General features: G+C 33.9%; 1 protein-coding gene across 4 annotated transcripts in view; it reads right to left on the reverse strand.

Moving 5' to 3' along the window:
• Positions 1-3,324: 3,324 nt before the first annotated feature.
• Positions 3,325-26,880, reverse strand: part of LOC114340291 (uncharacterized) — a 903,606-nt gene continuing 880,050 nt past the window's right edge. For all 4 annotated transcript variants that reach the window (XM_050641761.1, XM_050641762.1, XM_050641764.1 and 1 more), the window contains one exon: positions 3,325-4,488. In XM_050641761.1, coding sequence (XP_050497718.1) covers positions 3,424-4,488 — 1,065 coding nt within the window. In that variant the 3' untranslated portion in view covers positions 3,325-3,423. The remainder of the gene's footprint in view (positions 4,489-26,880) is intronic.

A 26,880-nucleotide genomic window follows, 5' to 3' on the forward strand; every position in this document is an offset into this window, starting at 1 on the left:
TATATATATATATATAATAAGATAAAAGGACATCGCACACATCTTATGGAAAATACAATGTCACTCAAATTCAACAAAATCCATACGAACAGATTCGTTCCAAATTAACGGCCAAATCTTATCACTGCGCCAACTCCATATTTTCAATAATAAGAGCAGAAATTGATATAAATAAATCTGAAATCAAATGGATACGTACATAAGTTAGAGAGAGAAAAAATATTTTATAATACCCAAATTGTCGGTACTCCATAAATCAGCGGATTAGTTTCACTAATCCGCTTAGGCCCAGCGGGGTTTAAGCTCTTTTGAATAGCACCCAGAGCAATAGTGATTGTAACTGACAGTTTTACTGACTCCAAAAATGTGATTTCGATAAACTTTAATTGCAATTCGCGCTGTAATTAATCATAAGTAAGAGTTGGCGCAATGATAAGATCCGACCGCTAATCCAAAACGAATCGACTCGTACAAATTCCACTGAACTTGAGTGACACTATATCTTCCACAAGATGCGTGCGATGTCCCTTATAACATATGTATGAAAGAACAAAAAATATTAATTAGTAACTTACCAGAATTTAGATTATTAAAGAATGTTGATTACAATACATAATAATAAAAATATCATTAACAAAACGGCTGCTTAACATTTCAAAAAACATAAAAACAATAAAAATTCTTCAGAAAACATTTAAAAAAGATTAAAAAAATTGCTTAATTTTGAAGTTTTGATCTAATTTTGATTGACTTTTTAAAAAATTTATTTATAAATCCCAAATACATGGGATTATTTGGGTATTATAAAATATTTTTTCTCTCTCTAACTTATGTACGTATACATTTGATTTCAGATTTATTTATATCAATTTCTGCTCTTATTATTGAAAATATGGAGTTGGCGCATTTATAAGATTTGGCCGTTAATTTGGAACGATTTTTTTCGTATGGATTTTGTTGAGTTTGAGTGACATTGTATTTTCCATAAGATGTGTGCGATGTCCTTTTATCTTATTGCATTGTAGAAATTCTTGAGAAAGGAAATAAACGTTTCCGAAAGCTTGAATATTGGATAATAGTGTACTTTAAGGCCCCAGTTTCACTTCTATACCCAAAAATAGTGAAATTCGTGTATATATATATATATATATATATATATATATATATATATATATATATATATATAAAATAGATGAAATAGAGAATGTGGAAAAATCCCCTTACGAACAATTCACACATCCACCATTTCGTATTTATTGTTCATTTTTTATTTTTCATTTATTGTTCGTAAGGGGATTTTTCCACATTCTCTATTTCATCTATTTGATTTCGTACGAGTGGTCGTTAAACCAATAACCTTGGATCTTTGGTTCACTGAGTGTGTTTCAAAGATCTACATCTTATGTTTTTAAATATATATATATATATATATATATATATATACAAAATATGCATAAGATGGAATGCAACCACAGACACGTGTTTCTGACTTATTAGTCGTCATCAGTATGGTATATGGTATGGTATATATATATATATATATATATATATATATATGAAACAAATGAAATAGAGAATGTAGAAATATATATATATATATATATATATATATATATATATATATATATATATGTATATATGTTACACTTGAAGTTTCCGAGGGTGCTTTATGTGCTTTCTGTTGGTTTCCGGGTTTGACTCCGCGTTGAATAATTTTGGTTTTGAGAAAAACCATTATTTTGAAGACGTTTCGGCAAGATCTCACTTTCCATTGTCAAGTCAGGCAGTTCCGCTTCTCGCTGCTGCTTGAAGTAAACTGAATTCTTACTCACGATACCGTCACTTATGTAAGTACCGTCACATAATTTTTGATTTTGATAAATTTGATTTTTTTATAAAAAATTAAGTAATTGTGTGGGAAAAATAAATATGTCATTTTAATTGCCTATTTGTCTAATTTGTAAGATTCTTATTAGAGTTTTCAAAAACCGTATACAGGGTGAAATTTTTTTCTAAGACCAAAATGAACTAATTTTTTAAAGCCGGACCTGATTTTTTTCTAGTTTGAATAAATCAGTTGATTGGGTGGTAATAGTGTAACGATTGACCAAAATAAGAGACACATCGATGTTACTGTTCAAAAATTATGACGAATACAAATTTCTGTAAAAATTAACAACTCGCCCTGTATAATGTTAAACAATGGGAGAAGACACTTTTTAATGGTCATTTGTTATTCCCCATAGAGGCCTGCATACGAGGTAGGAGTATGTACAGTTCCTCATGACTCACCCTGTATGAGAAAAAAAATAGTGTTCCTTAAATATTTTTGTTGGGTGTAATTTAAATAAGTAGAGAAGTAAAGGCTGATATATTATAATCGGTAATGATCATCTGCATCCGGGAGTTTCAACTACTGCTCATCGTTATGCTGGGGCCACACTAACGTCTAATGCCGTTAATTGTCGCATTATTTGTCATTAAAGAGAGGTGTAGCCACGCTAATTTGTTATTGTCATTATTAATCCCGTTAAACGCTAGGCGATAGCTCGAATGTCGGTTTCATTCGACAAATCAAAGGAGTTACCCCCTCACTTATCGCGTTGTTTTGGCTACACTAGCGCCGTGTTAGTTATAGGTACGCAATAAGTTCTAGTTTGCAATGCAGCAATGTAATTTGTTTTGTAAAATACATACTACTCTACGAAAATGGAGTGGCGCAATGAAAAAATAATCGAATTTTTAACAGTGCTTAACACAGTGCAACAGTGTTTTAACAGTCGAATTGTGCGGTCATTATCTTTTCCAGCGACGGTAGAAGAATTAAAAAAAGACACTTTTATGGGATACTATACGACTCATGCGCAGTTTAGTCCATCATTTTTGGTGTATAAATTAATACGATAATGAACATTAAACGTTAACGTTAGTGTGGCATTATTATAGACATTGTTATACATACAGACATAAATATTGGGGGAAAGGGTCATTATTTTACTATCGTTTATTTAATATGGTTCTGAAGCTATTTTCTTGTGGCATTTTAATGTTATTTATTATCTTTGGTGAGAATCAACCAAAATTTCAGTTTGGAAAAGGTTTATTTTGACGTTTCGATTTCTACTTCGGAATTTTTGGGAACGATTCCTGAAGTGGAAAGCGAAATGACAAAAAAAAAGTATTTTCAACTGAGATTGTGGTTAATTCCCATTAAAGATAGTGAATAATATATTTTACTTTTCTTTTACAATCATTTTATCTTGTTCCCATAAGGAAAAATAGTGTTACATTAAAATGTGTAGATAATAAATAAAATACCTAAAATACAATATAACAAATAAATGGTATTCTTATTTTGACAAAAGTGTTACAACAAAATCGGCAAGATGTTACCCAACTTTCTAAATAACATTAAAAATCTAATTAAACTTTGACAGACTTCAGTCCCTTTTTGCCTCCAAAATTACGTATTTGAGATAGTAATTGATCTCTGGGATCCAAAATAGGCTCAACGTGTTTAATAGTGGGCTTCTTAAGACTAACTTTGGGCATCATTGGCGGAGGAGGTGGTTTCACCTCGGGCTCTTTCGGTTCATTTAAGATTTTACTGGATTCCGTTCTTCGAAGAGTGACTTGTGAAAAAGGCACTTGTGAGTTTGGTTGGAATGATTCTTTTTGTTTAGGCAGGCTTTTAAAACCTCTGACAACTGGTGCTCCGTGAGGTGTGAAACTATTTATTCTAAGGGCGGCTTTCCTGTCTTCTAAGAAACCATTATGTGGTTTATTATCTGCTGTAGCATCTGGAGATATTTGAGTTACACTAGTATTACCGAAATCTTTAAAAGGTTTTTTAAGTTCTACAGATCTAACTACTGGCACTCTGGACATGTCGTATTCGGAACTGAAGGCTATTGAGTACGGCCTTTGGTTTTTATTAATATCGTTAAAGGGTTTTCTGTAACCTACAGCAGTTGTGTGATTGATAAATGTTTGATTATCTATTATTTTAGGTTGTGAATTAGAACTAGGGCCTATTTTAATTACAACGTTGCCAGTTTTGGTATCAGTTGTCGTAGTGGGCACTTCAGAACCATTTACTTTAATGCTTATACTTGGTTCATTTGAGGATTGTACTTCTTTGTTGCTAGTTTTGATTTCTATTCGGTTATTACTAGTAACGTTGTTATTAGTGGTATTAACTATTAGTTTAGTAGATACGGTGTTCCCAAGAGTATAGTCTTCATCTTCTTTTACGCTAACTGGAACCTTTGGACGGTCACACCATGTACCCATATTGATAGAAGGTGGTCCCCGATATTTATAAATTCTTTCAGTTGACAGAGGTTTCTCGATGGTTTCTACAGGAGATAGTTTCGTGATTGGCGTTTCTCTTGGATGATCGATTTTAGCTTTTGACTGATCTGGTGCGTTGATATTTTCAAGTGATGTTGTTGGGGTATTTAATTTATTCTGAATAAGCCTCATTACCTAAAAAATAAATAAAAAAATTACAAATATTTCATTAAAGAGAAAAAATTAATAAATAAATCTTGAAACTGTATTATTTTTCAATATCTATGCTATATGCATGTATACTGGTTTGTTTGTTTCAAATGTCGTCATAATATATCATGTGGTCATTTGGGAACAAGAATGTCCCAATCTAAGAATGTAGAGAAATAAGAAATATGCCCTTTAATGTAGATATGCAAAAGTACAATGCCTTAGCAACACCGTTACTATGTAAATTTTTCCAAGTTTTAGGAATAAATTGAATTCCAGAGCAAATCGGCCATAACAATTTAAGAATATTAATAAAAAATTAATAAATATAGACGCATTGAATACGTTAATACAAATGTACCTACTAAAATTTCTCTTAATAACTTTGTGAGTAATTTACTCAAACTATTCAATACCACCTAGTATCGAATACAAAACAATCATATCTCACTGAGTTTCACAATAAAAACACTTAATATAAAAGTAATATTTTATATACAGGGTGTTTTATAACCAACGGGCCATAGTTTAACTTTAAATTTCTGAGCTTAAAATAGGTCGATTTAAGCTACCTAACTTACTTTAATACGAAAGTTGATAATAACCGAAATACATGGTTTCAAAGTTAAACTTTTATTTTATTTATTCTTGAATACTTCCTGGCAGGCATGCGATAACAACACGAAATTTGGTAAGCGGGGGTTTTTGGGACGAGAAATCTAAATTCGCCACCAAAAATGATGTATTACCCAGAGGGCGCCACATATGTCTTTCCGCGCTGATTGAATACTCAAGCTCAATTTATTTTAATTCACCACTCTACATACTTTTTGAATCAAAACTTTTATTCTTTGAACGTTTTGACTTAAACAAGCTGTACTCTATAACGCATTTTAAATCTGCGATGCTACATAATTTTTTGCATAATATCATTGTAGTTACACCCCAAAAATAAACTTAAAAAACCATAATAATTGTATAAGTTCTCATATTTATGAATATGCACCGCTGCGATACATTTTTGAAAATTATTATGGTTTTCGCGTTGACTGATAAATATACGGTTTTATCAACCTATATTTATCACTCAGCGGTTTTAGGTTTAATTTTTCGGGTGTAACTACAAGGATGTTTTACAAAAAATTTAGTCTAGGCGCCAGAGGGGTCACCATGTCCTTTTCAATTCTGATCGACAAACTCAACGGTTTCTTATGGATTTTTGGCTGCTGATTACGAATTTCGAGGGTGAATTTCGATACGAGTGGTAAAAAAATTGTTATAAACAATTTAATTGTTTATAAATTGTTTATAAGGCTCTGGCTCATAAACTAAAAGAGATGATAAAAAATGTTTCAAATACAATTTATTCCTTAATAAAAAATGAAGAAAAAAGCGTTTACTAAACTTAAATCCAACAATTAAAACTGAAGATATTGTAAAATTAGTGCACAATGAAAATTGCAAATTGCAAAATAAGTATTTTTCGAAGCTTTATCGATTGTAACTCTGCTTCTGCGCATGCAAATGAGCCTTAAAAGGTCTCATTTTAAAGCTTGATTAATAAGCTTCCAAACAAAGTTAGTACGTCCCAACTCGTGGGAATTTATATGAGTACCAGTAAACAAAATTCTGAACAGACGGGGGTGAGTGAAGACGACCATCGGCGAGACACGGACAATGGAACGTATATGGAAAATGAGAATAGGAAAAAACAGTCGCCTGACGACTTGAAATGGGAAGAAGGAATGAACAGTTTTGAGAGGGAGCTCATAAACTCACATAAAAAGAAACAGAAGATGAACAGGTCGACTGCCCCAAAACAGTCGACACTAGTAGGGGATGAAATGCTGGAAAGTAGTGAAAATGATGACGATGAGATAGGTGAGGAAAGATCACAAGAGGAAGTGGAAAAAATAGAAAAAGGATGGCAAAATATTCAGGAGAGGGTGTTAGCCTCTTTCCTGCTTGATGATGAAACCATGAATAAGAAGAAAAGGAAAGGGGACAGTCTAGAGAGAATAAATGATCTGAAGAGGGAGAGACTCGAAGAGAGTATTAAGTTTCCTAACGAAACCAAACAACGAAAAATAAACAGGAAACTCGAAGAGTTAAATATAAAACTAATAGAGATATTTACTAACCTAAGCGAAAAAAAGGGGGAAAAGGTGGAGATGGATACGGAATTAAAAAAACTGTTAGGGGTCATAAAATCCACTAACAACAAAAAAGAAGACGACAGTATAGCCGAAAAAACACAACAAGAAGTAAAATGCGATCACTGCAAGCTAAAAGTGGAACAAGAAAGACAGAGAGAAGAGCAAGAAAAAATTAAAAGGGCTCTAAACATGGGGGGAGGAAAAAAAACCTTCATGAGTATATGTAATTGCAAATGGGAGGAGAAAGCATATATAAAGACAAATTGGGAACAAGGGGGGTTACGAGAAACGGTCGAGAAGAAAACATGTCTGATAGTAACAAAAAACGATGCGAAGGACAAGGGGGTAGAAAATATAATAAAGGACGTAGGAGAGGACCTGGCAGAAACACTAGAGGAAGTGAACGAGGGAGAAATCAAATTCCTTGAGAACTTTAGGAGGAAAGAAAATAAAAAAACAATTTGGTACACGTTCGTCGCTGGAATAGAAAAAGAAAGTGGTGGCGATATATACGACCTAGCAGAAAAGGCTATAACTAAAATTAAGAAAGAGATGGATGAAACACCAAAGGTTGTACGGGTCGTAGCCGGTAACGACCTTAACAAGGAGATCATAAGGAAAGCCCTCGAATATGTGGGGCGGAGGGAAAGTATCTCATGGGAGATGATAGTAAGAGGGAAGGAACTCGAGGTAGAGAAGAAGTTAGAACAAGAAGAAGCCCTCCTTATAAAGATGGGGGAGGGGGGAAATATAACGAAGTTCTTAGCGAAATGAGAGAAAAAATCGACATTGGAAAAATCGGTCTACAAGTGGAGAAGTTAAAAAGAACGAATGGGGGAGATCTCCTTGTAAAGTTAAAGGGAAGAGGGGCTGCGGAGAAGTTGAGGGCTGAACTGGACAGCAAAATGAACGGGATGGACACGGCAATCAGAAGAAAAGAGACTTTCTTCACGATTACGCGGTTGGACCCCGGAGTCGGTGAGGAAACTCTAAAGAAAATGATAAAGAGCTATACAGGCGTTCCTGAGAGAGAGATAGAAGTCAAGGTTCTACGAACAAACAGATATGGGGAGCAGGTAGCTACGGTAGCCGTACGCCCCTCCAGAGCGGAAGAGCTGAGGAGGTACAGCTCAATAAAAATAGGGTGGGTTGTGTGTCCAATAATGGAGAGACACAACCCAGTTAGGTGTTTTAAGTGCCTAAAGTTCGGGCACAACACTTACGATTGCAAGGAAGAGAGCAGGGCGGCGTGCTGCTATAATTGTCTCCAAAAGGGACATACCGTTGCAAGCTGCGGTAATAAACCGTACTGCTCGGTATGCAAAAAAGAAGGGGATAGGATGGACAGGATGGCCTGTCCGTCGTACCGAGCCCTTGTATACGGTAGGGGAGGAGAGGGGAACCCCTAAAACATGCTAACCAAACATAAAATAGACTCCTTGGAAAACGAAGGTGGGCCCATATACCCACCTAGGTGTTATTTTATATCTTTAAAATTTATTTTATCTATTTTATTTATTTTATTTATTCTATTTTACTCTATTATTTCAATTTTACTAAACCACTTTTATTTATTGAATTCTTTTACTTTTACAGATTTTATCTATATACCGTATCTATTTATTTTATTTATATTAATTTATTTATTTGTTTTAGCTTTTATGCTTTTTAATTTTTTCGAAAGACGTGAGTCCGACGCAGAAACGACCTCTGGGAACTGAACCAAAGTGGACCTCAAGGATCAACCTGGTATACGGATATTGCAGGTGAACGTGGGCAGGGCACGCCGAGCACACGACCTTGTCCACGCAAAAGCCTGCAAGCTAGAAATAGACTTGCTCATCGTCCCGGAACCAAACAAAAAAATAACATCAGCCGGTGGTTGGGTCCAGGATAATGGGAAGAATGTGGCGGTGCTCTTTAGAAATAGGGGTTTTGGGGTGCGTGGTATTGTCAGGGGAGGAAAACCTCATCAAACTGACTTACTGACATTAACGCGAAATCGAGGTTGTGGGGTGCCCCCATAAACGACAGAAAGGGGGAAATATGGAATGAATGGATAGCCCAGGCTGGCCTCCAAGTATTAAACAATAACAAACCAACATTCGTAAGGGGGGTCAGCCGAACACACATTGATATTACGTTCGCGAGTGAAGGGCTATCCAGGAGAGTGCACGGTTGGGATGTCCTTGACGATCAGTTATTCACCTACCACCGGTATATACAATACGAAATAAAGGTTAAAGGGGGAATAAGGCGGCCGATAGGACACACGGAGATTTATTTTAACAAAACCAAGTACCTATCGGAGGTCAGGAAAATTAATGAACAAGAGATTTCTGACCTTGGCCAACTGAGAAGAGCACTGCAAAGTGCAGCAAATTTGGCCACCGTGAAGAGAAAAGATAATAAAAAATCCCCCTACTGGTGGACGGATGAGATAGAAGGTCTACGGGAGAGATGCCTCAGAGCTCGAAGGAATTATACGAGAAGCCAGGGCAGCCTCGAGCTCAAGGAAATATATAAAGATCTAAAGAAAACTTTAAATAAAAAAATAAAACAAGAGAAAAAAGAAAAGTGGCAGACCCTGATAAAAGCATTGGACGAAGATATATGGGGCGATGCGTACAAGATCACTATGAAGACGCTGAAAATAATCGCCCCATATAGACTCGACGAAGACCAGCGGATCGAATCAGCTGAGCTCCTCTTTCCTACCAAGGATCATCAAAATTTCATTAAGATATTTCCAACGATGGTAGAGGAGTTCACGGAAGAGGAAGTTAGAATAGCTGGTCAGGAGATGAAGACAGGGAAAGCTCCCGGCCCTGACGGGCTGCCACCAGAGGCAATAAAAATAATAGCAACGGAGAAACCAGGTTTGATCAGAAGAATATACAACGACCTACTGCAGAAGCAAGAGTTTCCCAGGGACTTAAAGGAAGCGAACTTAGTTCTACTCCTAAAGCCTGGGAAACCCCCCGATTCAGCAGCCTCTTATCGGCCAATATGCCTTCTGGACTGCCTTGGTAAGTTCTACGAAGGGCTTATCAAGAAGAGGCTGGAGGGCGTGTTGGAAGATCAGAGAGTGTTATCAAATCAACAATATGGATTTCGAAAAGGTAAATGGACAGTCGATGCCGCGACCTGGATAAGGAACGCGGCTAAAGCAAGTAAAAAAAGGTGGGTGGTCCTTGTTCTGTTGGACATAAAAAATGCTTTTAATTCAGCAAACTGGGGTCACATAGTAGACCGAATAGTCGAATTTGGGGCTCCAGAGTATGTGTCCAACATAATAAAGGACTACCTATCTGAAAAAACCGTATGCATATCGAAGAAAAAGAAGAAAGAAATGACCGCGGGTGTACCCCAGGGGTCAGTCCTGGGACCCTTACTTTGGAATATACTATACAACGGGGTACTAGAAGTAAACAGGCAGAGAGGAGTGAGAGCGATTGCATACGCGGACGACCTAGCCTTACTGGTCGAAGACGATATGAATAGGGGAATAATACAAAAAGTAAACGAAGCAATACAGAAGACCGCAGATTGGATAGAGAGAAATGATCTAAAGTTAGCAGTAGAGAAGACAGAATCCATTATCTTGAGGGGACTAAGAAAGAGAGATGACATAATATTTGGATATAAAGGCTCTGTAATAAGACCCCAAAAGACGGTTAAGTACCTCGGAATTATTTTCGACGACAAGCTTAAATTCGGACAACACGTACAAGAAGCATGTCGGAAGGCAGAAGAAAGGACCTCTATACTAAATAAATTTATGCCAAATATAGGGGGTCCTGGATCCCAGAAGAGAATAGTGATGGCACAATCCATCTTATCCATAGTTTTATACGGAGCCCCAGTGTGGCACGAGGTCCTTCGAATGAAAAAATATAAAGACGTGCTTCTTAGAACACAAAGGAAACCTCTGATCAGGGTGTGCAGCGCGTACAGAACCGTATCAACCATTGCCTTACAGGTGGTGGCTGGGTCTGTACCGGTGCACATCCTGGCCAGAGAAAGAGTCCGAATGTACCAGAGGGGCAACGGGGCAATAGGTTCAGGTCCACAAGAAAGGAAAAGAAGTCTAGAGATGTGGCAGAGGGAATGGGCAGCCGAAGTCGAGAAGGCGGCCTGGACGAGATCCCTGATTCCAGATGTGGTGAGGTGGTACGAGTGCCGGCATTCGGCGCGTCGGTACTATTTCACACAATTTTTGACGGGACATGGATCGTTCAGGAAGTTTACTCATCGTATAGGGAAAACCGTGGACGATCTATGCCCTGAGTGTGGAGTAGTGGATGACGCGCAGCATGTCGTCTTCGTGTGCCCTGCATACCAGGCGGGACGTACCAAGCTGCAGCTGGGACTGGGATCCCCTCTAGGCGAGCCTCACGAGCTAATTAATAAAGCTATCAATAGCAAGAGAGACTTCGACCTGATCATTGCTTTTGTCACGAAGACAATGAAGCACAAAGAGGAGAAAGAGAGGCGACTGCAAGCGGGATGAACGTCTATTTATTTATTTTTTAACGTTTTTATTTTTGTGTCGCAGATGGCAGCCAGTGGGGGGAGGATCCTTTACATCCAACCTGCGCTGTCTGTCTTATTTTAACTAGTTTTACTTATTTATTTATTTTATCTTGTTTTATCTCCTTATTTACTTCTTCAATCTTATTTATACAATATTTATCATTTTAAATCAATTTTATTACTCAAATGTGTTGCGTGTTGTAAGCGGTAGTCAGCAGGGGGAGGACCTTTTACATCTAACCCATGCTAAACGCCTTTTTATTGTTTTGTTTACTTTCTGTTTTGTCTTGTTTTTTTAGTCTGTTTTTTGTTTTGTATCAGGTAGTGGGGGAGGATTTTTACACCCAACCTCACTGACTGCTTCCTTTTTAACTGTAGAATGAATGGGTATGAGTGTGAGTGCGAATTGATGAAAGCACGAATGTTTGGAGTTGCTCGTAACTGTCGACTGGTATCCTTTTGCTAGTTCATGTTTGATTGGGGGCACCCCGGTCGCCCCACCCGCACATGTGCTGCACGGGACGGTCGTCTTCACCGACCGGTCTTTGTGCGGGGTGTGTGCGGGACGAGGCGGCTGGGTGGCCGCTTAATCTACGGAGTGCACGCAGAGGGTGCCCGGGGGGAGTTATGAGTAAGGTCGACGGGTCAGACATGCTCGCCAAGAGCGGTTCCAGACCTGTCGGCTGGAGGAAGAGGAGGTGAGTTTAGTCGGTAGGCGGTTCGGCACGGTGAAGCGTGACGGATCGAATCCGACACACCTGGGACACCTTCCCAGACGGTCTTTTGAAGATTCTCACCTCCCAAAAAAAAAAAAGTTTTAGGAATAAATTGAATTCCAGAGCAAATCGGCCATAACAATTTAAGAATATTAATAAAAAATTAATAAATATAGACGCATTGAATACGTTAATACAAATGTACCTACTAAAATTTCTCTTAATAACTTTGTGAGTAATTTACTCAAACTATTCAATACCACCTAGTATCGAATACAAAACAATCATATCTCACTGAGTTTCACAATAAAAACACTTAATATAAAAGTAATATTGTATATACAGGGTGTTTTATAACGAACGGGCCATAGTTTAACTTTAAATTTCTGAGCTTAAAATAGGTCGATTTAAGCTACCTTATATATATATATATATATATATATATATATATATATATATATATATATATATATATATATATATATATATATAAATCGGTTTTAAAACGTCTTGCGACGTTGTCCGATGCCTAATTTCCATGACACTCTATCATCCCATTGGCCCTCTCTAAGATCTCTTGCGCTCATCGCCTTCGTTACTCCCTCTCTCCAAGATTTCTTGGGTCTTCCTCTCTTTCTGCGGTTTGGTGGTACCCATTGCATAATTATTTTAGGGAGTCTTGAGTTATCCATCCTCTGGACGTGTCCGTACCATATCAGCTGTTTTCTTTCTATGTCTGTTGTTAGAGAGCCGTCAACCCCCATTCGCTGTCTTATCTCATCATTACGTATTCTCTCTCTGCGTGCCACTCCTACTGATCTTCTAAAAGCGTCCATTTCTACTGCCTCCAGTTTTCTTCTGTTGTTTTCGGTTATCCGCCAAGTTTCTGCTCCGTACAATAGACTGCTTTTAATAAGAGATTCGTAGATATTGTGTTTTCTTCTTTTTCCTATTTCATGATTCCACAGTACGCTGTTTAGACAACCTATTGTTTTTCTGGATTGTGTTATTCTTCTCTTTATTTCTTCATCATCTTTCCCCGTTGTGTCAAAAACGATTCCTAGATATGTGTAATGGTCGCAGGGCATGATGATTTCATTATTTTCTAATGTGATGTTCGATAGTTCGGTACCCATTGGCAGGTATTTTGTTTTTTCTGTATTAATTTCTAGTCCCCACTTTGTATATTCTTCTTGTAATTTCCTTGCCATGTACTCTAAATCATCTTTATCGTTTGCTATAACAACCTGGTCATCAGCAAACTGCAATGTATATAAGCAAATCTCTCCAAGGTCTACGCCCATGCCTCTGCATTTTCGTTTCCACTCTTTCAATGCTTTTGCAACATATATTTTAAATAAGGTCGGTGATACACAGCACCCCTGACGTAGACCTTTATTAACCAGGAAGCTTTGCGATAATCTGTTTCCAGTTTTTATTTGTGATGTTGACCCTTCATACAAATTTCTTAAGGCTTTTATTAAGGTGACACTAATATTCGTCTGTCGTAATACGTTCCAGAGTTTGTTTACAGGAACTGTATCGTACGCCTTCTGCAAGTCAATAAACATGAGGTGGGTTTCTTGATTTGTGCTTAATTTTTTTTCTATTAGTTGTTTGAGGCAGAAGATATTATCAGTACAGCTTCTTCCTGTTCGAAAACCGGATTGTTCTTCTTCCTCTTGGTCTTTGTACTCCTTCTCAATGCGGTCTCTAATTATTCGTCCATACAAACAGCTGAATGTACTAGTCACTGATATCCCTCTATAGTTTTCACATTTAAGCTACCTAACTTACTTTAATACGAAAGTTGATAATAACCGAAATACATGGTTTCAAAGTTAAACTTTTATTTTATTTATTCTTGAATACTTCCTGACAGGCATGCGATAACAACACGAAATTTGGTAAGCGGGGGTTTTTGGGACGAGAAATCTAAATTCGCCACCAAAAATGATGTATTACCCAGAGGGCGCCACATATGTCTTTCCGCGCTGATTGAATACTCAAGCTCAATTTATTTTAATTCACCACTCTACATACTTTTTGAATCAAAACTTTTATTCTTTGAACGTTTTGACTTAAACAAGCTGTACTCTATAACGCATTTTAAATCTGCGATGCTACATAATTTTTTGCATAATATCATTGTAGTTAAAACCCAAAAATAAACTTAAAAAACCATAATAATTGTATAAGTTCTCATATTTATGAATATGCACCGCTGCGATACATTTTTGGAAATTATTATGGTTTTCGCGTTGACTGATAAATATACGGTTTTATCAACCTATATTTATCACTCAGCGGTTTTAGGTTTAATTTTTCGGGTGTAACTACAAAGATGTTTTACAAAAAATTTAGTCTAGGCGCCAGAGGGGTCACCATGTCCTTTTCAATTCTGATCGACAAACTCAACGGTTTCTTATGGATTTTTGGCTGCTGATTACGAATTTCGAGGGTGAATTTCGATACGAGTGGTAAAAAAATTGTTATAAACAATTTAATTGTTTATAAATTGTTTATAAGGCTCTGGCTCATAAACTAAAAGAGATGATAAAAAATGTTTCAAATACAATTTATTCCTTAATAAAAAATGAAGAAAAAAGCGTTTACTAAACTTAAATCCAACAATTAAAACTGAAGATATTGTAAAATTAGTGCACAATGAAAATTGCAAATTGCAAAATAAGTATTTTTCGAAGCTTTATCGATTGTAACTCTGCTTCTGCGCATGCAAATGAGCCTTAAAAGGTCTCATTTTAAAGCTTGATTAATAAGCTTCCAAACAAAGTTAGTTAAATTACTTTATCTTCATTTATTTTAAAGTTATACCCGTTTGAAGTTATAATTTTCTTAAAAAAATTGTACATTACTTTGTTTATAAGGGGTTCAAGCAAATTTGAGCTATAAAAATTTATACTTTAATTAACAATAATGATAGAAGAACTCAAAAGGAATACTTTGAACTTATGAAAATGTCCGTAAGTTTATTTTTGGCCAAGATATCGATATTTTAATGGCGCGCTATGAGGCGCAAGATCGGCTCACAGTCAAGTAAGTATTTTTCGACGCTTTATCGATCGTAGCTCGGTTCCTACGCATGCACATGAGCTTCTCAAGGTCCCATTTTAAAGCTTAATTAATAGATTTCCAAACAAAGATTACTGATTTGAAGTTATAATTTTCTTAAAAAATTTGTACATTAATTTGTTTATAAGGGTTTTTAGTCAATTTTAGCAATAAACATTTATACTTTAATTAGCATTAGTAATAGAAGAACTCAAAAGGAATATTTTGAGCTTAGGAAAGTGTTTGTAGGTTTATTTTTGGCCAAGATATCGACTCATAGTCAAGTAATATCACGGTAAAGACACCTATCGACTGATCTCGTGTTACACTATTTTGCTCAGGAGACCTTTTCTATTCTTAACATGTCTATTAAAAACTTATTACTCTTATTACTTAACCAATTCTGTCTATTTTTAACAATATAGTCATTGTTTCTTAATAGTGTAATGTAATATTGATTTGTTGCAATAATGAATAAATTAACTGATACAAAATTGTGTATTATATGTCAAAAAATATCAACATCAAAGTATCTTCTACTGAAAACGGTTGTGCACGTATAATTGAAGCAGATATAAGAATATGCAGATATGCAAAATATGTATACCTAATATGCAGATGTAAAAAAGCTGAGATTCCCTATATATCTCGATGCAAATACATGAAAGAAAATGTTAGCAAAAATAGTATAAATAAATAATATCAACTTACCTTTTAGTTATATTTCTGAAATATTAGTTTTTAATGCGTTTTTTCTCATTTAGTACAAAAAATAGAAGACAAGGTAAATAAAATGAAAGGTGATACGAGGTACAGTATGATGATTTAACTATAAGAATTATATGATAAAATTTTATTAGGATCTTTAAAATTGAAAAATAGAACTGAGAAGTTAGCGCGGGAACCTTTACGCTGTGAGTCGATCATGATCCTCATAGCGCGCCATTAAAATATCGATATCTTGGCAAAAATAAATTTACGAGCATTTTCATAAGCTCAAATTGTTCCTTTTGAGTTTTTTTATCATTATTTTTAATTAAAGTATAAATGTTTATAGCTCAAATTTGCTTGAAACCCTTATAAACAAATTAATGTACAATTTTTTAAAGAAAATTATAACTTCAAAGGGGTATAACTTTAAAACAAATAAATAAAAAGCAATTTAACAAACTTTGTTTGAAAGCCTATTAACTAAGCTTTAAGGCTCATTTGTATGCGTAGAAGCCGAGTTGCGATCGATAAAGCTTCGAAAAATACTTATTTTGCAATTTGCAATTTGCATTGTGCACTAATTTTACAATATCTTCAGTTCTAATTGTTGGATTTAAGTTTAATAAACGTTTTTTTCTTCGTTTTTTATTAAGGAACAAATTTTTTTTGAAACATTTTTTATCATCTCTTTTAGTTTATAAGCCAGAGCCTTATAAACAATTTATAAACAATTAAATTGTTTATAACAATTTTTTGACCACTCGGATCGAAATCCACCCATTGAAATTCGTAATCAACAGCCAAAAATCCATAAGACACCGTTGAGTTTGTCCATCAGAATCGAAAAGGACACGGTGACCTTTATTTGGCGCCTAGACTAATTATTTTGCATCGCTGATTTAAAACGCGTTTATCTCGAAAACGGTCGAGTTTAGCGAGATGAATGTAGTATACCTTTTTTAAGTAAAAATAATGAGGGAATAAAAGTTTTGATTCAAAAATTATGTAGAGTTAGTAATAAAAGAATTGAACGTATTAAATAAGAGCATTAAATACGTATGTGGCGCTCTCTGGGTAACCCATAATTTTTGGTGGCGAATTTAGATTTCTCGTCCCAAGAAACCCCCGCTTACTAAATTTCGTGTTGTTAAAAGATTAACTTTGACACCATGTATTTCGGTTATTATCAACTTTCGTATCTACTAAAGTAAGTTAGCATAAATCGACCTATTTTAACCTCAGGAATCTAAGGTTAAAAGACCTGGATCCCGCGTACCAAAAAAAGTTGATTAATAGCAAGCTGAAAATTTGTTAATAGCTTAACGGTGTCTAGTCGGACAAACTTTGATGTATGGGAACACTGGAACAGGGGAAGTTTTAATTGTGGAACAGTTTAAAAATTTGGAAGGTCAGATTACGAAAACGTTCCATGTATTTTGTTGGACAGAACATCCAATCGATTTGTTACCCTTTCATTAAACTCTAATGCAAAAATTAGACTGCTATTACTAACCAACATAATTCCTGTCATTTGACATGTTATTCGTGTTGCACTCATTAAAATGCCCAGCTGGTGATAAACACCAGTCTGATTGTTGCATGAGAGTTTAATGAAATGGTAACAAATCAATTGGATGTTCTGTCCGACAAAATACATAAAACGTTTTCGTTTTCGTAATCTAACGTTTCAAATTTTTAAACTGTTCCACAATTAAAACTTGTTTCAGTGTTCCCATACATCAAAGTTTGCCCGACTAGACACCGTTAAGCAATTAACAAATTTTCAGCTTGCTAAATCAACTTTTTTTTGGTACGCCGGATCCAGGTCTATAAGCTATGGCTCATTCGTTGCCAAACAATATGTATGTCAGCGTGACCCGTCAAAATAGCCCGGTCAAAACAGCCCCGTCAAAAAAGCCCCGTCAAAATAGTCCGGACAAAAAATAGCCTCGACAAAATAGCCCGCAAACAAAATAGCCCCGACAAAATAGATCGCACACAAAATAGCCCCGGTCAAAACAGCCCCGGCTAAAATAGCTCCGGCTAAAATAGCTCCGGCTAAAAGAGCCTCTTAGAAAACACCTCCAATAAAAAGTTTTACCTTTTAACGGAGTACCATTTATTTTAAATTACTAGATATTCTAATGGGGAAATAAGCCACAATTTACTTAAAAAAATATTTTATTAACGTTTCGACTTCCACTTCGGACGTCGTCAAAATACAAAATATTAATAAATTAAACAAAAATGTTGTTGCTCACTAACAAAAATCTTCTAATAATTTAATTTAATCTGACTCATTCATATCAGCAATTCAGACGTATAGTATGGTGCAAATCGAAGGAATAAATTCGTTATTTCGTAAACCCGCGACGTTAAGGAAAAATCCTGAAATAGATCGATTTTTATTTTTAAGCTCATTTGAAAGGTTATACAGGGTGTCCCGAAAAGATTGGTCATAAATTATACCACAGATTCTGGGGTCAAAAATAAATTGATTGAACCTCACTTACCTATATACAATAGTGCACACAAAAAAAATTACAGCCCTTTGAAGTTACAAAATCAAAATCGATTTTTTTTTTCATATATCGAAAACTCTTAGAGATTTTTTATTGAAAATGAACATGTGGCATTACTATGGCAGAAACATCTTAAAAAAAATTAAAGTGAAATTTGGGCACCCCATAAAAATTTTATGGGGTTTTGTTCCTTTAAACTCCCTCAAACTTTTGTGTACGTTCCAATTAAATTATTATTGTGGCACCATTAGTTAAACACAATGTTTTTAAAACTTTTTTGCCTCTTAGTACTTTTTCGATAAGCCAGTGTTTATCGACATATTTTGAATATTTGTCGAATCCACCACATATTTGGAGACCTGTTAATAATGTGAAAATTTATTTATAATTTGCATTTTTAGGCATATTTTGAAAAAGAAGCCACATCTCGATAAAAGGTGACTTATCAAAAAAAGACTAAGAGGCAAAAAAGTTTTAAAAACACTGTGTTTAACTAATGGTACCACAATAATACCCCAGGCTGTGGGTGAAAAAACGTGATATAATTCAGGAATTTTTGAAACCTATCAGGTGTTGTAAAGGACGATGCCAGGAATAACTTCTACTAAAATGTGACCAAAAATATTGTGAGCTTTTTTTGTTATTGCGATTTTCATTTGTTAAATTTGCAATTTTTAAAGATTTTTAATTTTGAAGCTTAGGATATTGATTCTAGGGAAAAACTTTTTAATAGAAAGTTGTAGTAAATTAAAAACCTACAATTTGAGCTATGGTAAGTTTAATTTCGTTTATTGGTTATTGCAAAACAGCATGCGAAAGGTCCAAAATGGCCGTTTTTTACAATTGCGTTATTTATTGTACAAATAATATTTTTTTACTTTTTAAAGCTTTAAAATGAAGATCTTTCAATTCCAAACATAAAAAAAATTGCAAGGCCGGATTAACGAATTTGTTGCTTAGATATTATAAATTGTTTATCCCAAGAGGTCAAATGTCGAAGGCTATAACTTTTTGAAGAAAAATCGTAGAGAGTTGTTGTAACATCCAATCTCCTTCTAAAGAATTATGTTTTCATATTCTGATGTAAATAAATGCGTAAAACATTTTTAAACCTCTAATTTTTGGGTTTGAAAATAAGGGGGCAAATTTCGTTATAAACATTTAGAGCTGAAGCGGCCTAGTACATCCTATGAGTTTTTAACTACAGATTATTGTTGCTGAAGAGGAAACGAAGCTTTATAAAAAAATAAAAAAATTCTACGACCAGCTGAAGCCGAGCTAAATGTTGGGTTTGAAAATAAGGGGGCAAATTTCGTTATAAACATTTAGAGCTGAAGCGGCCCTGTACATCCTATGAGTTTCTAACTTACAGATTATTGTTGCTAAAGACGAAACGAAGATTTATAAAAAAAATAAAAAAAATTTACAACCAACTGAAGCCGAGATAATTGTTTATTTTTTCTTAAATCGTAGTGCCTTTATTTATAGCAATTAAGAAATTATTTTACAGTCATTGACTAAAGAAAGACTTATATGATCTTAAAATAAAAATTATTATAAACTACAATTACATTTAATTATTAAAAATTATTTTTAAAATCGGTGCTTTTGTGAGCGGCCGAATTTTGCAAATCGCCCGGCTCGCTTCAAATCCGCGCGCTCGGAAAATTTTTACGTAACTTGTATTAAATTTTGACCGAAAACAATTTAATAATATTACCATTATAATATACAGTCTATATACCACTGTATTTGTTTTTCTTGATAAACTTTTATATGTGAAATCTCATTTCTGAAGAAATAATATTATCTACAAAAATGATACATATAACTATATTTTTAATTTTTGCATTGTTATATAAATATAATAATAATAATGTTACTTCTTATTATACAATATAAAACTTTTTCTTCTTGTAGTGACTATCCGTTTTGGATGTTATCGACCATCATGGCAATTTGGCAAACCCCATTTGGAAACTGAGAACCAGGAAGGCGAAGGATTACCTTGCTAGAAAATTTACGTACGTCGTTCAACACAACTACAAATCTTTTTAGAGCAGCAGTACCGATTTAGTGTGCAAGTACAGATTGCCATGATGGTCGCAAACATCAAAAACGGATAGTCACTACAAGAAGAAAAAGTTTTATATTGTATAATAAGAAGTAACATTATTATTATTATATTTATATAACAATGAAAAAATTAAAAATATAGTTATATATTTCATATATACCTATGTATCATTTTTGTAATATTATTTCTTCAGAAATGAGATTTCACATATAAAAGTTTATCAAGAAAAACAAATACAGTGGTAAATAGACTGTATATTATAATGGTAATATTATTAAATTGTTTTCGGTCAAAATTTAATACAAGGTACGTACGTAAAAATTTTCCGAGCGCGCGGATTTGAAGCGAGCCGGGCGATTTGCAAAATTCGGACGCTCGCAAAAGCACCGATTTTAAAAATAATTTTTAATAATTAAATGTAACTATATTTTATAATTATTTTTAATTTAAGATAATATAAGTCTTTCTTTAGTCAATGACTGTAAAATAATTTCTTAATTGTTGTAAATAAAGGCACTACGATTTAAGAAAAAAGAAACAATTATCTCGGCTTCAGTTGGTTGTAGAAAATTTTTATTTTTTTATAAATCTTCGTTTCGTCTTCAGCAACAATAATCTGTAAGATAGAAACTCATAGGATGTACAGGGCCGCTTCAGCTCTAAATGTTTATAACGAAAATTGCCCCCTTATTTTCAAACCCAACATTTAGCTCGGCTTCAGTTGGTCGTAGAAATTTTTTATTTTTTTATAAATCTTCGTTTCGTTTTAAGCAACAATAATATGTAAGTTAAAAACTCATAGGATGTACAGGGCCGCTTCAGCTCTAAATGTTTATAACGAAATTTGCCCCCTTATTTTCAAACCCAAAAATTAGAAGTTTAAAAATATTTTACGCATTTATTTACATCAGAATATGAAAATATAACTCTTTAGAAGGAGATTGGATGTTTCACCAACTCTCTACGATTTTTTTTCAAAAAGTTATAGCCTTCGACATTTGACCTCTTGGGATAAACAATTTATAATATCTAAGCAACAAATTCGTTAATCCGGCTTTAGAATTTTTTTTATGTTTGGAATTGAAAGATCTTCATTTTAAAGCTTTAAAAAATAAAAAAAAAATATTTGTACAATAAATAACGCAATTGTAAAAAACGGCCATTTTGGACATTTCGCAGGCTGTGTTGCAATAACCAATAAACGAAATTAAACTTACCATAGCTCAAATTGTAGGTTTTTTAATTTACTACAACTTTCTATTAAAAAGTTTTTCCCTAGAATCAATATCCTAAGCTGCAAAATTAAAAATCTTTAAAAATTGCAAATTTAACAAATGAAAATCGCAATAACAAAAAAAGCTCACAATATTTTTGGCCACATTTTAGTAGGGTTATTCCTGGCATCGTATTTTACAACACCTGATAGGTTTCAAAAATTCCTGAATATCCTGAAATCGACCTATTTTTCACCCAGAGCCTGGAGTATAATAGTTTAATTGAAACGTACATAAAGGTTTGGGGGCTTTAAAGGAACAAAACCCACATACAATTTTTAGGTAAATATATTAAAAAAGAAGCCGCATCTCGATAAAAACTAGATTATCGAAAAAATACTAAGAGGCAAAAAAGTTTTAAAAACGTTGTGTTTAACTAATGGTATCACAATAATGAATTCATTGGAACGTACACAAAAGTTTGGGGGGGATTAAGGGATCAAAACCCCCTAAAATTTTTATGGGGTAGACAAACTTCACTATAATTTTGTTTTAAGATGTTCCTGTCACAAGAATAATACATGTCCATTTTCAATAAAAAATCTCTAATAGTTTTCGATATATTAAAAAAAAATCGATTTTCAGTTTGTAACTTCAAAGGGCTGTAACTTTTTTTATGAGCACATTTGTACTAAGGTAAGTTAGGTTCAATCGAATTATTTTTGACCCCAAAATCTGTGGTATAATTTATGACCAATCTTTTCGGGACACCCTGTATAATTCTCTATTTAGTAATATAAACAATTACATAATTATTTATACAAGGTGTCCAAAAACTTTTTTTAATTTAAATTATTTGACAAAAAGGAAAAATGTATTTAATTTAAAATGCATTTTACTGTTGCCCGAAAACAGAAAAATATGATTGTATCATAAATAAACATTGATTTTCGCTTAAATTAAATGTTCAAACTTCCAAGAGGCAGAGAAGACAGGACTCGAGTTCTCTGAAAAGACCATTTTTATTTAATGTGGTTAAGATAAACATCTGAATAGAGGATAATTATCATTTCCGAAAAAATGTATTTTTAAGGAATTATCTCATGATGAATTGTGAAGCTAGCTTTTTTGCTGGGGCTATTTTGTCGGGGCTATTTTGTCAACGGGCTATTATTCCGCGACTATTTTGTCGGAGCTATTTTGTGTGCGGGATATTATGTCGGAGCTTTTTCGACGGGGCTATTTTGACGGGGTACCGTATGTCAGTGAGGACGTAAAGGTTGGAATAAATTCATTTTCTCGAGAATGGGCGATTTTGGAGTTAAATCCCAAAACAGGTCGATTTTTATTTTTAAATTATAATTTTTTGGCATATATCATACTAGTGACGTCATCAATATTAGGTCTGGATCCCGCGTATGAAAAAAAAGTTGATTAATAGCAAGCTGAAAATTTGTTAATAGCTTAAGGGTGTCTAGTCGAATAAACTTTGATATGTGTGAACACTGGAACAGGGGTAGTTTTAATTGTGGAACAGGTTAAAAATTTGGAACGGTCACAGCACGAAAACGGCACATTTATTTTGTCCGACAGAACAGACTTAAACTCTTCGAACAGAGATTAAACTCTCATGCAAAAATCAGACTGCTATTTATCACCAAATGGGCGTTCTAATGAGTGGAACATGTAGAATATGTCAAATGACAGGAATTATGACAGGTAATAAATAGCAGTCTGATTTTTTCATGAGAGTTTAATCTCTGTTCGGAGAGTTTAAGTCTCTTCTGTCGGACAAAATAAATGTGCCGTTTTCGTGCTGTGACCGTTCCAAATTTTTAACCTGTTCCACAATTAAAACTACCCCTGTTTCAGTGTTCCCATATATCAAAGTTTATTCGACTAGACACCAAGCTATTAACAAATTTTCAGCTTGCTATTAATCAACTTTTTTTTCATACGCGGGATCCAGACCTATATGGAATTAATGAAGACATATATTATTTTTTAAATGAGACTAGGGGTCTTCTGACCCCTAATGAAACATTAACATAATTATTTATACAGGGTGGACAAAAAAATTTCTTTGAATTAAATTAATTGACGTAATAAGAAGTATGTAGGTACCCTATGTAATTTATTTAATTCAAAATATGTACCGGGTGGTCCAATAAGCCGATCTCTCGGCTATATATCAGAAACTATTCATGTTATAACTTTAGGAGAAAAAATTCCTTAGTAAAAGTGGCCAAGAGAAATCGCTGAAAATAACTTTCAAGTTTCTGTGAAGAAAAATTTGAAAACTAGTTTTTTGTGAAATATGCCCAATTATACAAGTGTTAAATAAGTAAACTAGAAAGAGGCCTAAATTCTGCACAAAGTTGTTCAAGTAATTTTTTTTTTATTTTTTCAAATAAAGGGTGGGGGAGAGTGGGAAAGTATTTGTAGATAAATACCTATAACTTTGGTTTGGATCAACCGATTTTAACGAAATTAGTGTCATTAGAAAGAGTGTGGATGATTTAATTTACATCTACTATAAAACAATTGCATTTAGTTTTAATTGTCATGGGGAGAGGGTACATTCGAATAGAAAAAATTAAAATTTGTTTTTCTTCAAAATGTTTAATGTAAACATCTATTTATTGTAAATTATAATGGAACTGGATTGAATTCGTAACAAAATGGCGCAAACTGCATGTTGATAGCTTTTGTCGAACTCGAGATATGAATAAAAATGCATTAAACATAAGTAAGTATAGTATTGACTCACCCTTTATTATAACTTAAAATTAAATTATGTGAAAGAAAGATCATACAAATATCTCGATCATTAAAACTTAATGCCCAATTAAATGTTCAAATTGTTTTCCATCGTTGTCCACACAAAGATGTAATCTTTCGCGCGTAGACATAACAGCTGCTTCAATCTCAGCTGTTGATATACTATTTATTGCGTTTATAATGCGCTGTTTCATGTCGTCTTGCGTTGTTGGTCGAGTATGGTACACTAAGTCCTTCAATCTTCCCCACAGATAAAAGTCCAGACATGTTAAATCTGGAGATCTAGCTGGCCATGAAAATATACTTCCCGTTCCAATCCATTTATTTGGATAACTTGCATACAAATAATCTCGAACTCGTCTGGAAAAGTGCGCAGGACACCCGTCATGTTTTAATATCATATCTCTTCTTGTTTGTAAGGAAATATCTTCCAATAAAACAGGCAACTGATTTTTCAGAAAATCCAAATATGTTTCGCCATTTAAAGTTCTATCAAAGAAATATGGACCTACGATCTTTCCATCAACTATACCACACCAAACATTAAGACTCCATCTACCTTGAAGCTGCACCTCCTGTATCCAATGCGGATTTTCTTCAGCCCAATAATGCATATTATGCAGATTAACACCACCCGCACTATTAAACGTAGCCTCGTCTGTCCACAAAATCTTTGACATGATATGCGGTTGTTCTTCTAGCAGACCTAACATCCAATTGCAGTAATCCAGCCTTGCATCAAAATCTCTCTCATGTAAAGCTTGATGGAGAACTACATGATAAGGATGCAGTCTAAAAAACAGAACAATAAATATTGGTGAAAAAGAAACCACTATATTTACTAAAGCTCAAAAAAAATCTTGAGAAATCCACAATTGTTTCACAAGATAAATCGTGCATAAGTATTTTTCAGAAACGGATAAAAGGATAAAAGCGCCGTGTTGCCGTTCTTATCGGAATATTAAAATATAGTCTGTTCGCTAAACTCAGACGCAACTTTCTAGATATTTTAGTCGATAATTTTGCCAATTTTAGTAAAATTGGCAAAAAATAATTACTAAATATTTAATAATCACTAAATACTTAGTAATTTTGTCAATTTTTGCAAAATTGGCAAAAAACAAAAAAATTATCAACTAAAGTATCTAGCCAGTTGCGTCTGAGTTTAGCGAACCGACTATAACAGTTGAATCTAAAGTTTAAACGGAATTCGAAGTTTCTGACCTAAACGTTCACTTTATAATATGAAAAACCAACCTGTGATGTTTTAAAATCCTTAGAGCAGTAGTTTTGGGTATGTTTAATTCTATAGAGATTTACCGACTACTTATATGTGGATTCTGTTGAATTAAAGCAAGAATATTGATTGATTAATTATTTATATGGGATTATTATATTGATTGAATTATCTTCGGTCATACCTCTACTATGTCGTTTAGAACAAGGACGATGAAAATGACCAGTTTCTCTTAATCTTCTTGCCTTTCTTTCAAATACTTGTTTGCCATAATGTCTCCTGTCAGGATATCTTACAGAATATATTTATACGTGAGGCAATAGCGGCATTTTGGTGACATTCGAAATAAACTCCAATCATATCATACAATTCTGCATTTGATATACTCATCACGAATTATTAGTACTGATAATTAATTACTAATATTACTAATATTAATATCTATTGAAAAAAGTGCAAGTCGTAGCCTACTTAGTTTCGAAAAAACTATTTTTAATCTGTGAAATAGAAATAACAATGGTCAAAATAGGTATCAACATTAAGATTCTTCTGCTATAAAAAAATTTGAAAGTATGTACCTACTGACTTATTTTTTAATTTAATTTATAATACAAGGTGAGTCAATACTATAGTTACTTATGTTTATGCGTTTTTATTCATATCTCAAGTTCGACAAAAGCTATCAACATGCGGTTTGCGCCATTTTGTTACGAATTTAATCCAGTTCCATTATAATTTACAATAAATAGGTGTTTCCATTAAACATTTTGAAGAAAAACAAATTTTAATTTTTTCTATTCGAAAGTACTCTCTACCTATGACAATTAAAACTAAATGCAATTATTTTATAGTAGATGTAAATTAATTCATTAACACTCTTTCTAATGACACTAATTTCGTTAAAATCGGTTGATCCAAACCAAAGTTATAGGTATTTATCCACAAATACTTTCCCACTCTCCCCCACCCTTTATTTGAAAAAAATTAAAAAAAAGTACTTAAACAACTTTGTGCAGAATTTATGCCTCTTTATAGTTTACTTATTTAACACTTGGTATAATTGGGCATATTTCACAAAAACTGGTTTTCAAATTTTTCTTCACAGAAACTTGAAAGTTATTTTCAGCGATTTCTCTTGGCCACTTTTACTAAGGAATTTTTTCTCCTAAAATTATAACATGAATAGTTTCTGATATATAGCCGAGAGATCGGCTTATTGGACCACCTGGTACATTTTAATGCCATCATAAAACAGAAAAAGATTAAAAATAAACATTGTTTTTGGCTTAAATTAAATTTTAAAACTGCTGCCCACAGCCTTATAATGTTTATTTATAAAATAAACATTTTTTCTG

Source organism: Diabrotica virgifera, chromosome 1 (assembly GCF_917563875.1).
Source record: "Diabrotica virgifera virgifera chromosome 1, PGI_DIABVI_V3a".
In the NCBI taxonomy this organism is placed as follows: Eukaryota; Metazoa; Arthropoda; class Insecta; order Coleoptera; family Chrysomelidae; genus Diabrotica; species Diabrotica virgifera.